The 15685-nt window shown below is 59.8% G+C and overlaps 1 protein-coding gene across 2 annotated transcripts in view; it reads right to left on the bottom strand.

Moving 5' to 3' along the window:
* The window catches only part of MARK4 (microtubule affinity regulating kinase 4), a 60239-nt gene that overhangs the window by 11504 nt on the left and 33050 nt on the right, over positions 1-15685 (bottom strand). For both annotated transcript variants that reach the window (XM_039509661.1, XM_039509662.1), the window contains exons 7-11: positions 15384-15440; positions 14248-14484; positions 13209-13328; positions 10737-10836; positions 10180-10289 (exon numbers count right to left, since the gene is read on the bottom strand). In XM_039509661.1, the coding sequence (XP_039365595.1) occupies positions 10180-10289; positions 10737-10836; positions 13209-13328; positions 14248-14484; positions 15384-15440 (624 nt within the window). The remainder of the gene's footprint in view (positions 1-10179; positions 10290-10736; positions 10837-13208; positions 13329-14247; positions 14485-15383; positions 15441-15685) is intronic.

The following is a 15685-nucleotide window of genomic DNA, read 5'->3' as shown; positions in this document are numbered from 1 at the left end:
TCCCAGATTGAGGTGTCGACAGAGGTGGTTTGGGAACAAACTGATAAACTGAACCGTAATAAGTCTCCAGCCCCAGATGGCATCACCCAAGGGTTCTGAAGGAACTCGAATGTGAAACCGCAGAACTGCCACACGGTTACGCACCTGCCACTGGAGGCACTTCGAGATGTGTGCTCCCTATCTGTATCCCACTGAGGGTTATACGCATGCACCATGTGTCCTGGCCAGAGATTTGAACGTAGTAGCATCTGTCGGTCCGTGAACGTGCCCTTGCTCCGCCTCATGGTTTAGTCTGAGGCGATAGAGGGCAGGGTGGACTGACTGCACCCTCAGTTCCTTCTCTCCACTGCAAGTCGCACAGATCCGCAGCAGAGAGGAAGGAGGGTGGGACTGGAATTCAAATAGGGACCACACAGCTTGAAGAAGAGAAGGTTCGTAAGGAGCTCCACGGGGCCACCTCACACGTCTGTAAGCAACCCGTCGTGAAACGTGGCTGTAGTCGATGCTCGTGCTCTTGTGGAATGGGCTTGTGATGTGCGCCGAAACCTACTTCGAGATCCAGTGTGTGGAGATCGCTTGCTCCTTAATCCTGTCAACTATCGCCATAAACAGTCTAAGGGACTTGCTGAATGGTCGAGGGAGTGAAGGCGTCGCTCCTCTGCCAAGGCGTGAGTGTCACAGAGTCCCCGGGCGATGCTCTGGAACTGCTCCCCACAAAGCCAGTCAGGACTTTGGGGAGCCTCCTCTCCCTTGGAGCAGACTGTCTGCAGGGCAAGAAGCTCACACGGCTTCACCTCCTGGGTCTGACCTTGGAGCATTCAGCATGTGCCCCTCCGTGTGCTTCCCACAGCGAGTCCGCCCAGGCGGGGTCCTGGGGAAGCCAGAGGATCCTGCCCCCCACTTCGGGGTCAGACGTGACTCTCAGCCAGCCAGTAAAACAGAGGTTTATTAGATGACAGGAACACGTCTAAAACAGAGCTTGTAGGTAAAGAGAACGGGACCTCTCAACCGGGTCCATTCTGGGGCCCAGTGAGCCAGACAACCCCATCTGCCCTCACTTCCCGTCCCCAGCCAGCTCCAAACTGAAACCCCCTCCAGCCCCTCCTCTCTGGCCTTTGTCTCTTTCCCGGGCCAGGAGGTCACCTGATCTCTTTGTTCACCTTTAGCTATTCCCTTGCAAGGGGGGAAGGGCCCTGGCCTTTTGTTGCTAGGAGACAGATTGTCAGCCATTTATGCACCCTGGAGACTTTTAATATATAGGGGAAACTGAGGCACTCAGACAGTATTCAGAGGAAACATTAAGAACAGTCCCACTTCGTCACAGTGAGGCTTCGGAAAGAAGGCAGGTAAGCGTATGGGTTGGTTGACATGAAAACAGGATACAACCTTTGGCAGAAACTTGGGGTGCAGATGCAGAGAAACCCTGTCCTTATGGAACGTGGGATCCGCTGTCATGGCCCCCAGTTTGCCTACCCGTCTCACGGAAGTAATAACCACAGGGAAGGCGGCCTTCACAGAAAGGAGAGACAGAGAGCAGGAGGCCAGAGGTTCAAAGGGTGATTTTATCAATGTCGTGAGGACGAGGGTGAGAGCCCATTGGGGGGCGATAGGTTGGACAGGTCCTAAGGAAGCATTTCCAAGACCTGCTAGTCAAGGGGCGGATAAAGACAGAGTGCCCCTCCACAGGGGATGGCAGGCACGGATAGCGGCTACATGCACCTTGATGGAGTTTAGCGCGAGTCCTGACGCCTTCAGGGCAGTACAGAAGAAGGGGAACGTCCACTCCTCTGCCGGGCCCTGGAGGGGAAACGCTTCCACCTGGCTCAATAGGAGCCTCATGGCCTCTTTCTTGCTACTAGAGAGGATGTCTTGCCCTGCCAACAATCAGTCCCATTCTAGCCAAGGTGCCCACCTGAAAACCAAGCTTTTAGGGGGACCATCTGCGGATCGGGATGCCTGATCCTGCCTCTACCTTGTGCGAGCAGCTCCGGGAACATTGGCAGTGGAAGTGGGGGACGCATTGACATGTGGAGAAGGAGAGAGGCCAGAACAGAGCGATCGGAATGACTGTGGCCCTCTCCTGTCCGATCTTGCCTAGAACATGTGGCAGGAGCAGTAGGGAAGTGTGACGAAGTGGGATGGTTCGCACTGGGGGCTGGGTACAGATCCTAAGTATCTAGCAGCAAAAGTCCATGCAGCAAATGCCTGACACTCTGTCTCCTAGCAACTGATGGCCGGGCCCCTCCCTGCAAAGGTGCGGGCTAGAGGTGTTGGAGACAAAGGGGTCAGGTGACCTCCTGGCCCGGGAAAGAGGCAGAGCAGGGAGGAGGGGCCGGAGGGGGGCTGGGCAGATTGGAGTGGGCTGGAGAAGAGAGGGGAGGCAGGGAGACCGGGCTCTGATCCCCGATGGGGGTTATGGGGCCCCAAGATGGACCTAACCGGGAAGATCCGGTTATCTGTGCCTGCAAGACCTGTGTTGGACTGTATTCCTGTCGTCTAAATAAACTTTCTGTTTTACTGGCTGGCTGAGAGTCCTGGTAAATTGGCAGGGAGCCCGGGGGTGCAGGGCCTGGCGCCCCCACACTCCGTGACAACTGGTGGCAGAGGTGGGATCGGCTGCACCCCGTGGACGGCGCTTCCTGCAGTAAGTGACTGGGGAGCAGTAAAACGAAGGGGCGATTAACCCCTGGGCGAGTGTGACCAGAGAAAAGGACTTTGCAGTAACAGGGTCCCCCGGGGGATCACAGCGAGCGATCCCAGGGGTGGAGGAGTCTGCAGCTCGACCCTGGCAAAGAGGTGGTGACCTCAAGGACTGGCACACTAGGGGTCCCCCTGGAACCCGTGGGGAGCGGCGAGCACCCCGGCCTGCGAGCGGCCAGCAGGAAGATGTATTCCCAGCAGCGCAAGTGTGAGCTGGTGGAGCTGTGCAAGCAGAGGGAGCTGCACTATGGGAAGCTCACCAAGGCCCAGCTGATTGCCCGGCTGGAGGAGAGAGACCGCGTCAATGAACCGATCCCTGTCTCTGAGGGAAGCAGCCGGGCAGATGCAGCGCAGGCACCAGTGTCTGCCCCCGCTGGGAGTGGTCAGCCGGCCGCTGAGGGCTCCCACCCCTAGGCGTAGGGGGAGGGGGAGGAGGAGCCCAGCTACGGAGGGCACCGTGACCCCCCCGGCCAGCCGGGAATCGTCCCGGCGACGCTCGGCCTCCGTGGAACTCAGGCGGCTGGACTTGGAGAGAGAGATCAAACTGATGGAGATGGAGGACCGGCAGAAGCAGCGTGAATTCGAGGAAAGGGAGAAGCAACGCGAATACGAGGAAAGGGAGAGGGAGAAACAACGCAAACATGAGCTGGACCTGGCCCAGCTGAAAAGCAGGGAGGCCCCGGCTGTGGTGAGTGAGGGGGGGCCCAAGCCTACAAAGAGCTTCGATAAGAACTTCCTGGCCCGGCGGAAGGAGGGGGAGGACATAGACACCTTCCTGACGGCCTTTGAGAATGCCTGTGAGCTGCACCAGGTTGACCCCGCAGACAGGATCCAGTGCCTCACCCCCTTACTGGACTCCACCGCTGTGGAGGTGTACAGCCGAATGAAAGGGGCGGAGGCGGGGGACTACAACCTGTTCAAAGAGGCCCTGCTCCGCGAGTTTGGGCTGACCCCGGAGATGTACCGGAAGAGGTTCCGGAGTCAACATAAGACCCGGGAGGTCACATACCTACAACTGGTCAACCGGGCGCAGGGATATGCCCGCAAGTGGACGGCTGGGGCCCAAACTAAAGAGGACCTGCTTGACCTATTCGTACTGGAGCACCTGTATGAGCAGTGCCCGTCGGACCTGAAGCTGTGGTTAATGGACCAGAAGCCGGAGAACCCGCAGCATGCCGGCCGGCTGGCCGACGAGTTTGTGGACAGTCGGGCAGGGGATGGCAGGGAGGCGTCTCGAAGGAGCAGGTCTGCCTCAACGCCGAGAGAGAGTCACCATGGGACCTCCCAGAAGGAGCCGAGGGAGGGCCCCCACCAAAGGGAAACATCTGGCGTCAGGTCCAGTCATCCCCCTCGAGGGGACCCACGAGACATGGGCTGCTATCAATGTGGCCAACCGGGCCACGTACGGGCCCAGTGCCCCAAGCTCCGGGACAAACTGAGCAGACCAACCCCACACCGGGTCAACTTGGTAGAGACCCAGCCGGATGAGGGGCAGCGTTTGCAGGAAAAGAGGGCGGGCCGCGTACCCCCTGCGAAGGAGGGAGGGGGGCCCCGGGTTGACCCCTCCGAGGGGCTGGGTGCTCCCAGCCCTGAGTTTTGGGTTTACAGGGTGGGCACGGGACTACCCCTCCGGAGCGAGTGCCTTGTTCCCCTGGAGGTAGACGGGAAGGAGGCCACTGGGTACTGGGATACGGGCGCAGAGGTGACGCTGGCCCGGCCGGAGGTGGTGGGCCTAGACCGGATGGTGCCCAACACCTACCTGAACCTGAGGGGTGTGATCGGGACCCCATTCAGGGTGCCTGTGGCGAGGGTACACCTAAAGTGGGGGGACAAGGAGGGCCCCAAGGACGTGGGGGTGCACCCACATTTGCCCACGGAGGTGTTAATGGGGGGGGACCTCGAGGACTGGCCAAGTAACACCCAGGGTACCCTGGCCGTGAACCGTAGTCAGAGTCGACGCAGGGCTCTGCACCCTGACCCCGGGGAAAGTACTCTGGCCGAGACACCGGACCCTGACCCGGTGGGGAGGGAACGCCCAGGGACACGGCCCAGAGAGGCTGTGGCCCCAGACCCAGCCGGTGAGAGAGAGCAGATCCCCGCCCCTGCCCCAGCGGCTGAGTACCAGGCCGCGGTGCGGGAAGACCCCTCCTTGCGGAGGATAGGGGACCTGGCCAGCCTCGGGGGGGGACAGACCATGGGACGAGGTGGCCGGAAAAGGTTCCTGTGGGAGAAGGGGTTCCTGTACCGAGAATGGGCTCCCCCAGGGAAGATGGAGTCAGGGGGGATCAGGAGGCAGCTGGTGGTACCCCAGGAGTATCGCCACCAGCTGCTGTGCCAGGCCCATGACATTCCCCCCTCAGGGCACCAGGGAGCCTGGCGTACCCAGCAGCGGCTGCTACAGAACTATTACTGGCCTGGGGTCTTTGCCCATGTCCGGCAGCACTGCCGCTCCTGTAACTTCTGCCAGAGGGGGAGGGAGGCCCGGGACAGGGGGGAGATGGCTGTAAGACCCTGGCCCCGCCCTGAGGAGCCTGTCCGGAGGGGGGCCAGGGTCAGAAGGGGGGCTCTGAACCGAGAGAGCCCGAATCACAGCCCCCCAGACTGGAACGTGGGGAGAAGGCCCCAGCCCCGCGTGCACCCCAGGGGTATTGGGGTGGGGAAAGGGCGCGGGCGGCATAAGGCTTCCCCCCTGCAACCTGCAAGTGCCCTCGAGTCCCCCCGACCTACAGGGGGGCAGGAAACGGGAATGACCTGGGGTGACTCTTCCCCCAGATCGGGGGGGACCCTGGGGCCTCTGTGGGAATGTAGGTGGGTTCGAACTTCCCCAGGTCACTGGCTGGAGTGACCCCGCTCAGTTCGGTCTCGAAGGGGGGAGAGGTGTGACGAAGTGGGACGGTTCGCACTGGGGGCTGGGTACAGTTCCTAAGTATCTAGCAGCAAAAGTCCATGCAGCAAATGCCTGACACTCTGTCTCCTAGCAACTGATGGCCGGGCCCCTCCTTGCAAAGGTGCGGGCTAGAGGTGTTGGAGACAAAGGGGTCAGGTGACCTCCTGGCCCAGGAAAGAGGCAGAGCAGGGAGGAGGGGCCGGAGGGGGGCTGGGCAGATTGGAGTGGGCTGGAGAAGAGAGAGGAGGCAGGGAGACCAGGCTCTGATCCCCGATGGGGGTTATGGGGCCCCAAGATGGACCTAACCAGGAAGATCCGGTTATCTGTGCCTGCAAGACTTGTGTTGGACTGTATTCCTGTCGTCTAAATAAACCTTCTGCTTTACTGGCTGGCTGAGAGTCCTGGTAAATCGGCAGGGAGCCCGGGGGTGCAGGGCCTGGCGCCCCCACACTCTGTGACAGGAAGAAAAGGTATAATTGATCTGGTCTGACCAGTGGATGAGTAGGGCATTGCCTGGGGAGCGGGTGCCGACCCGCCTCCCTCCCCAGGGAGTACTGGGTGCCTTTGCTGTTGGCATGGGAGGCGAAGAGGACTCCGGTGGTTGGAGTCTCCCCGAAAGTGGAAATGTTGGCAACCACGGTGTCATGGAGCGCCCATGAATTGCCTGCTCAGAGAGTCTGGGTCCTGGGGAGACAGGCTGCCAACAACAGGATCTTGTGGGCGATGCACCAATCCCACAGACAAACTGCTTTCGTGCAGAGCGCTGGTGAATGCGTGCCCCTTGCTTGTTGATGTAATTCATGGTGGTGGTGATGAGACCATGACGGGAGTGAATGGATGGGAGAAATGTGCAGCACGCCCGCCGCACTGCCCGAAGCTCCAGGATGTTGACCTGCATTTTCGATTCCCGAGGGATCCAAGACTCCCTTGTCACATGCTCATCATGAGCAAGGCACCAATGGCTCTATGGATGGGGAAAGGGAGGGTACTGCCACTGAGCTGGTGGAACCTCTGGATAGTCATAGCGACGTTACAGGAGGGGCGGACCTTGCACTCCGTCTGTGTCCTCCAATGCTGAGAAGCCAGAGCCTGCGGTACTGGCAGAACCGCAGGAGCCATAGGGGAGCAGGTGGGAACACGACCCACAGGAGGTAAGTTCAAGGTAGGAAGGCATACCCCCTTCGGTGGCAACTGTACCTGAAGACGTAGGCACCTCACCACCTCCAATGCAAAGAGTTCATGAGGCTCGGGGGCTGACTTCGGCCTTCCTGGTGTCACCGGCATGTGCCTCGTAGCCGGAAGCGGAGCTGGAATGGAGCACTGCTGCAGAACCCAGGGTTCCCTTGACTTCAGTGGCACCAACCAACCTGGAAGGGGTGCATGGCATGGTGGAGCCGGGAGCCTGTGATGCGTCGTGTTTGTGAGCCTTGGAACATGCCGCTTCTCCATGGCTGGAACTTGTAGACGATGCAATGTCCTTTTAGGGCCATGCACATGCGTCTCAGCCTCACAACTAGGCCCCAGCATGGGTCCATAGCACTGGTACGAATGGAACCGGACTGGGTCTCCATGGCAGGAGGTGCACTCCTGGGTTTCTCAGGGGGGCAGTCCCTGGCCGGGGTCTAACTGCGGTCTCATGGAGACTTCCATGAGGTAGTTCTCGAGGCGGAGAGCCCAGCCTGCCGGGGTACGGCACCTGAAAGCAACATGGGCTTCTCCCAAGCAGTAAAGGCAGCGCTTAGCTCGTCACTGACCAAGAATGAGTGATGGCAAGAGGTGCAGATCCTGAACCCCGACGTCTTCAGCATAACCCAGTACCCAGGCCTGGTCGCTGGGGGGGGAGCAGGAGACCGGTAGAATGGCATCCCAAAGTCCCTAACAATCCTAAAAACTAAATTACTGTAAAACCAACAAAAATACTAACCACATACAGGTAGAAAACTCTCTCTCCCCCGCCCCCACCCACGTTTTAGAAAGGGCATCATAAGAGACAAGAGAACAGCAAAGGCTCCGATTTGGACCATGCAGCGGTAAGAAGGAACTGAGGGCACGGTCAGCCCACCCGCCCTTTATCGTCTCACACAAAACCATGAGGCATGGCAAGTGAGCATGTGCGGACCAAGGGACACTACTAATTTCAAAATCTCCAGTTCTGGATGCATGGCACGTGTGTACAACCCTCAGCGGAAGAGAATACGGACCATCACTCGAAGAACTGAGGTATGTAACCTATTGCTTACATCAGCCTCTGTCCCAGATGACTGGAAGATAACTAATGTGATGCCATTTTTTAAAAAAAGGCTCCAGAGGTGATCCTGGCTATTACAGGCTAGTGAGCCTAACTTCAGTACCGGGTAAACTGGTTGAAACTATAGTAAAGAGCACATAAATAAACGTGATATGCTGGGGTAGAGTCAACATGGGTTCTGTAAAGGGAAATCATGCTTCACCAATCTATTAGAATTCTTTGAGGGAATCAACAAGCCTGAGGACAAGGGTGATCCCGTGGATAAAGTGTTCCTGGATTTTCAGAAAGCTTCCCTCACTAAAGACTCTTAAGCAAAGTCAGCTGTCCTGGGATAAGAGGGAAGGGCCTCTCATGGATCGGTAACTGGTTAAAAGACAGGAAACAAAGGGTAGGAATAAATGATCAGTTCTCACAGTGGAGGTAAATAGCGCAGTCCCCTAGGGGTCTGTACAGGGACCAGTGCTGTTCAACATATGATCTGGAAAAAGGGGTGAACAGTGAGGTGGCAAAGTTTGCAGATGATACAAAATTACTCAAGATAGTGAAGTCCAAAGCTGACTGCGAAGAGCTACAAAGGCACCTCACTAAACTGGGTGACTGGACAACAACATAGCAGATGAAATTCAATGTTGATAAATGCAAAGTAATGCACATTGGAAAACATCATCTCAACTATTCATACAAAATGATGGCATTGAAATTAGCTGTTAGCACTCCAGAAAGAGCTCTTGGATAGTTCTCTGAAAACATCCACTCGCTGTACCGTGGCAGTCAAAAAAGCTAACAGAGTGTTGGGAACCATTAGGAAAGGGATAGATAATAAGACAGAAAATATCACAATGCCACTGTATAAATCAATGGCACGCCCACACCTTGACTAACGCGTGCAGCTCTGGTCACAAAAAAAGATATATTAGAGTTGGAAAAGGTACAGAGAAAGCCAACAATAATGAGGAGGGGAAATGGAACAGCTTCTACATGAGGCGAGATTAGAAAGACGGGGACTGTTCATATTTGAACTATGGGAGTTATGGCCGAGGTCTATAATTGTGACTGGTCTGGAGAAAGTGAATAGGGAAGTGTTATTTACCCCCTCACATAAAGAACCAGGGTTCACCTAATGAAATGAATAAGCAGCAGGTTAAAAACAAACATAAGGAAGTCAATGCACAGTCAACCTGTGGAACTCCCTGCCAGGGAATGTTGTGAAGGCCAAAAGCATGACTGGGTTAAAAAATAACAAGATAAGATCATGGAGGATAGGCCCATGGATGGCTGGTAGCCAAGATGACCAGGGACATAACCCCATGCTCTGGGTGTTCCTAAATCCCTGACTGTCAGAAGGTGGGACTGGACGAATCACTCAATAATTACCCTAGTCTGTTCATTTTCTCTGAAGCACCTGGCACTGGCCACTGGGCTAGGTGGACCATGGGTCTGGCCGCTCTTCTGTGCACGGCTCTGTGACACTCTGCACCCCATATTCACCATAGTGCTATGATTATGGTTTGGTTAGAATATAATTATGATGCATCTTGTACAAAATATATCATGCGAGGTGTCAATGGAAAAGTTATGGTTTGCTGGGTATGATTATCCTATTTGTATGCATCATGTTTGCATTTGGAGTTATAAATATTGACTATGCACCTGTATTTCAAATGTGTTTGCTCCTGGGTAACACGCACAAAGCTTTACATCCCGTCTAGCCAGCACATTGTGATTGGCCTATCCCAGTGGAATGGCCCCTCAACAAAGACAACGGGCCATGGGAAAAGCTTATCCTCACCTGCGGACGCTTCAGTCAGCGTATGAGTAATGGCTGCCATGACTCATCGAAGCATGCAAGGGCATGTGACTAGATAAGGTGACACTGGGCTCCATGTTAGTGCCTGTATTTTTCCACAAACTGGGTTGGGAGCTTGGCTTGAAACAAAGAAGTTCCTTCCACATGGAATAAACTATAAAAGGGGGAGGTGACTTCAACACGCGGTGCCTCACTCCCTCTACAACACAACACCTGGAAAACAACCTTAGGAACAAAGACTGAACAGGGGAACGGGGGTCCCAGGCAGGAAAGAAGGAAGCTGGGCGGACAGTTCGTACTATCTAATCCTATCCAGTTTAGAGAACTTGGATTGCGGTTTTGTTTGATTTCTTATGGGAACGTGCTTTGAGCTGCTATTAATTATAATCACTGAAAAGGGAGCCTAGGCTGGTGAGACAGAGGGTTCAGCAATACCCCAGTTCGAGGTTGCATCCTGGGGGAAAACACATCACAGGTTCCCCACAGATCCTCCCCACCCTCAGATCAGACCCCAGGCTCCCCTGGGCCCGCACTCACCTCGTTCTTCCTGCCCAGCAGGAGGTAGGTGGCCGTGACCTCATTGTATTTTTGGCTGTTCAGGGCTTCCTTGATCTCCTCGCGGGTGTATCCCATTCCCACCATCACCTCTGGGAGAGAGGGGCTGGATTCACTTCTGGCGCAAACACACACACATCCCCCGGGGCAGGCACCATGCGGTGCCCAGCCCCTGCCGGACGGCACAAGCCCTGTGTCCCCTGGGCTAGATGCTAGGCCCATGGGCAGCGCCCATTTGCCCAGGTACTACTGAGCCCTGTTGGGGCTGGGATGAAGGAGCCATGTCCCAGCCCTGACACCCTGTGCAGCTGCCCTGGGGGGAGTCGGACAAGGGTCCAGGCCGTGGCCTCGTTCTGTCCCACAGCCAGTCAGCTGGGGCCACTTCGGTGAGCCCTCCCCAAGCTGGTGCCAAGCAGAGCCCCTCCCTGAACCCCAGAGGGACTGAGGACAAAGGATCCCCCTGATGGGCATTCCCCCCCATGGCCATCGGGGTCCAAGCAGTGGTGCCCACTCAGCACAGCAGGGCCCTGGATCCTCACCGATGCGCTTGGTGTCCCCAAAATCCTCCTCAGGCTCCTTGTAGGGCTTCAGCTCGTCGCCCTCATAGCCGATGTTGATCCATTTGTCCTTCATGATTTGCTGAGAGAGAAGGGACGGATTAGGGGGGCTCGGGCCTCCCTGACTGGGGGGCTGCATCTCGAGACCAACCACCCCTCACCCTCCCTCCCATGGAGACAGGGGATGCGACTGCTCCCTGCCCTCACCCATCCCCCCCCCCCCAACAACCGGGACAAGGGCCGTGTCTCCCCCCTGCCACGTATCCATCCCCCCCACACACACACACACCAGGACAGGATTGCGTCTGCCTCCCGCCATGCACCCATCACACACACACCCCAGGACAGGGGCCATGTCTCCCCACCACGCATTCCTCCCCCTCCCCCACACACACCAGGACAGGATTGCGTCTGCCTCCCGCCATGCACCCATCACACACACACCCCGGGACAGGGGCCATGTCTCCCCACCACGCATTCCTCCCCCCCCCCCACACCAGGACAGGATTGCGTCTGCCTCCCGCCATGCACCCATCACACACACACACCCCGGGACGGGGCCATGTCTCCCCACCACACATTCCTCCCCCTCCCACACACCCCAGGACAGGATCGCATCTGCCTCCCCATGCACCCATCTCACACACACACACCCATCACCCCCACACAACCGGGACAAGGGCCGTGTCTCCCCTCTGCTACGTATCCATCCCCCCCAACACACACACCAGGACAGGATCTGCCTCCCGCTATGCACCCATCACCCCCACATACAACCGGGACAAGGGCCGTGTCACCCCCCTGCCACGTACCCATTTCCCCTCCCCCCCGACACACACACCAGGACAGGATCTGCCTCCCGCCACACACACACACACACACACAGATATACCCCGGGACAGGGGCCATGTCTCCCCACCACGCATTCCTCCCCCTCCACAACCGAGACAGGGGACGCATCTGTCCCTTGCCACTTACCCATCGCTCCCCCCCACACACACACACCAGGACAGGGGCTGTGTCTTCCTCCCACCACGCATGCGCCTCCCACCCCTCCCTGCACCCATCACCCCCCCATGGGAAGGGGCCCAGTCTCCCTGCCCGGCACCCATCACTCTGCCCCCGCTCCCTGCCAGGCACCCATCACCCCCACACCCCCACTGGGACAGGGGCCGAGTCTCCCCGCCCAGCACCCCTCAGGACACAGCCTGCATCTCCCCAGTTGCAGACCAGGCTGTGTCTTCCCACCAGGTGCCACCCACTGGGCAGGCCCCCCACCCCCAACAGGGCTGCAGACCAGGAATAGAGACAACGGGCTCAGCTCACTCCTTTCAGTGCACCTAGGCCCCATCCCCGCTGCGTGTCTAGAGATGCTGTGGGGCAGGGAGCCCGGCAACCCAAATTCTGCCCCCCAGGGAGCCCCCATGTGGCAGCTGCATCTCCCCAGGGACTCCCTGCTGGCTCCACAGGCCCCACCCGCACAGGGGGCCAGGCAATGTGGGGGCTGCACAGAGCCTGCCTGGGTCCCAGACACCCTGTAATTATCCCCTGAGTCAATTACACTAATTACAGTCATTGGGGAGACAGCGCCAGGCAGGGCCCCACGCAGGCAGCACCAGCTTAATGAGAACTCGCCCCCGTGGGGACTGCTGCCACTCGGGGGGCACAGAGCAGAGCAGGGGGCAAGGACAGAGTCCCAGCTCCACGGACAGAGTTGGGGGGCGGGTAAAAGGGGCCAGAGAGCACAGGAGCGGCAGGATGAGGAAGTGGGGATGTTGGTAATATTTTTATGAGGCCCCTGTGTGCCTCAGTTTCCCTCTGGGCTTGCACTGTTCTGCACAGGATGTAGAGGGTTAACCAGTTACTCCGGGGGCAGAGGCAGGGCTGGGAGGCGTGGGTCACCGCACTGTCTGGAGGCTGCCAATGGGTTGTTCAGGACTGGCCGTAACCGACCCAGAACGATGGAGGGCCCAGAAAGCCAGTGACCGGGACGTTCACGCTAGCCCCAGCTTGGCTGCCTTGCTCTGCTGAGGCTGCCAGAGTTGCTGTGAAGCATCGCGCCAGGGAGGGGACGGTGCAGGGCTCCGCAGGATGCCGGCTGGGCTGGACTTGCTTCAGGGAGCCGGGGTCGCAGGAGCCCAAGGCCCCATCTCGCAGTCCTGGAGGCCATAGGCCTGGCCCTGCAAAACTGGGGATCCTTGGGGCCCGGCCCACCCAAGGGACTGAGCACAGACCAGCCCCTGTAGGTCCATGACAGGGGAATGCCATGTTCTTCCAGTTCTCCCCGGGGCAGCCTGCCGCCCGCCCTTCCCCGGGGCGCCCTGCCGCCCGCCCCTCCCCGGGGCGCCCTGCCCCTCCCCGGGGCACCCTGCCGCCTGCCCCTCCCCGGGGCGCCCTGCCGCCCTGCCCCTCCCCGGGGCGCCCTGCCGCCCTGCCCCTCCCCGGGGCACTCACCTCCAGGGTGCAGCGCTTGGCAGGGTTGAGCACCAGGAAGCGGCGCAGGATGGTCTCGCAGTCTGTGGACATGTAGAAGGGGACGCGGTACTTGCCTCGCAGCACGCGCTCCCGCAGCTCCTGCGGGGGACGGGGAGGGCAAGTCAGGCAGGGTCCCCCCAGCCAGCCTCCCTGCTGAGCCACCCCCAGGGACTTGCCTAGGAGCTGGCCCCACTCCCCCCCCATACAATGGGGGGTCAACTCTGATGTGAGGTGGGGACAATAGGGTCCCCTGGGCCCCAGCTCTGTGCCCAGGCAATTGGGAAAGGGCAGGCTCTGGCTACAGGGGCCCAGCACCTCCTCTGGGATGCGGGGGACAAGGCCCTGCAGAAAACACAGCCCCACCTAGAGACTGCCTGTCTGCTGGGCCCTGCCGCCGTGCCCCCCACCCCCCCACGCCCCTGAGACACCCCCCACCCCCATGTCCCCCCCCGACCCCCAGACATCCCCATCCCCGTGTGTCCCCCAGACACCCCCCATCCCCGTGTCCCCCCAGAACTCCCAGATATCCCCCATCCCCATGTCTCCCCCAGGACCCCCAGATGCCCCCCATCCCCGTGTCCTCTCCCAGGATCCCCACACCCTGAGACACCCCCATCCCTGTGTGCCCCCAGAACCCCAGACGTCCCCCATCCCCGTGTGCCCCCAGAAATCCCCATCCCCATGTCCCCAGGTCCTCCAGACACCCCCATCCCCGTGTGCCCTCCAGAACCCCAGACAACCCCCATCCCCATTTCTCCCCAGGACCCCAGATGACCCCCATCCCCGTGTGCCCCAGAGAAATCCCCCATCCCCATGTCCCCGCAGGACCCCAGACACCCCATCCCCACGTCTCCCCAGGACCCCAGATGCCCCCATCCCCATGTCTCCCCAGGACCCCAGACATCCCTCATCCCCGTGTGCCCCCAGGACCCCCAGATACCCCCCATCCCCATGTCCCCCCAGGACTCCCAGACACCCCCGTCCCTGTGTGTCCCATGCCCCCCACGCCCCCACCCACCTTGAGGTTCTGCCCGTCGAAGGGCAGCGAGCCGCTGACCAGGGTGTAGAGGATGACGCCTAGGCTCCAGATGTCGACCTCGGGCCCGTCGTATTTCTTGCCCTGGAAGAGCTCGGGGGCGGCGTAGGGGGGGCTCCCACAGAACGTGTCCAGCTTGGAGCCCAGCGTGAACTCGTTGCTGAACCCGAAGTCGGCGATCTTGATGTTGGCGTCGGCGTCCAGCAGCAGGTTCTCCGCCTGGGGGGGGGACGGGGGGCACAGCAGGGTCCGGCCACGCCCCCACAACCCGGGGGCTGGGGTACGTCAGGGTCCAGCCCCACCCACAGCTGAGCGGGAGTTGGGGTACGTCAGGGTCAGGCCCCACCCCCACAGCCAGGGGGCGGAGGTGGGAGGATAGGGGCAGTGCCTGGGAGGGAGGGAACAAGCGGGAGGGGTGCTGGGGCAGAAAGGGGCTCTCACCTTCAGGTCTGGTGTTTGTCTGGGGGTCGGGGAAGTACAAGGGGGCGGCTGGGGGATGCTCGGGCAGTGCCCAGGGTGGGGAGGGGAAATACACAGAGGGCTGGGAGGATGGTCGGGCAGTGCCCAGGGTGGGGAGGGGAAGTACACGGGGCTGGGGGATGCTTGGGCAGTGCCCAGGGTGGGGGTGGGGAGGGGAAATACACAGGGGGCTGGGAGGATGGTCAGGCAGTGTCCAGGATGGGGAGGAAGTACACGGAGGGCTGGGGGATGGTCGGGCAGTGCCCAGGGTGGGGAGGAAGTACATGGAGGGCTGGGGGATGCTCGGGCAGTGCCCAGGGTGGGGAGGAAGTACACAGGAGGTCTGGGGAATGGTCGGGCAGTGCCCAGGGTGGGGAGGAAGTACACGGGGACTGGGGATGCTTGGGCAGTGCCCAGGGTGGGGGTGGGGAGGAAATACACAGGGGCTGGGAGGATGGTCAGGCAGTGTCCAGGATGGGGAGGAAGTACACGGAGGGCTGGGGATGGTCGGGCAGTGCCCAGGGTGGGGAGGGGAAGTACATGGAGGGCTGGGGGATGCTCGGGCAGTGCCCAGGGTGGGGGAGGGGAAGTACACAGGGGGGCTGGTCGGGCAGTGCCCAGGGCGGGGGGAGGGGCAGAACCCGGGTGGGGTGACTCACCTTCAGGTCTCGGTGCACGATGTTCTTCTGGTGACAATAGTGCACGGCCGAGACGATCTGGGGGCAGAGCTGGCAGTGAGGGCAGCGAAGCGACTGACGCCATCCTCTGCCCCCCATCGCTCCCCCCACCCCCGCTCCCCCCCAGGAGAGGGAACGGCCCCTGTAAGGCGAGTGCCCGGCTGCCAGGGATCGATGGCTGGGAAGGCAGCGCCCACCTGGGTTTCCAGGCCAGCTCCCAGCAGGGAGCCCTTAACCCCCACCCCGCACCACCACACGCGGGAACAGGGGTTCTCACACTTTGG

The sequence above is a fragment of the Mauremys reevesii genome, linkage group 22 (assembly GCF_016161935.1).
Source record: "Mauremys reevesii isolate NIE-2019 linkage group 22, ASM1616193v1, whole genome shotgun sequence".
Classification (NCBI taxonomy): Eukaryota; Metazoa; Chordata; order Testudines; family Geoemydidae; genus Mauremys; species Mauremys reevesii.
Note: the sequence above shows the minus strand (reverse complement) of the source record. Positions and strands in the feature narration are given on the sequence as shown.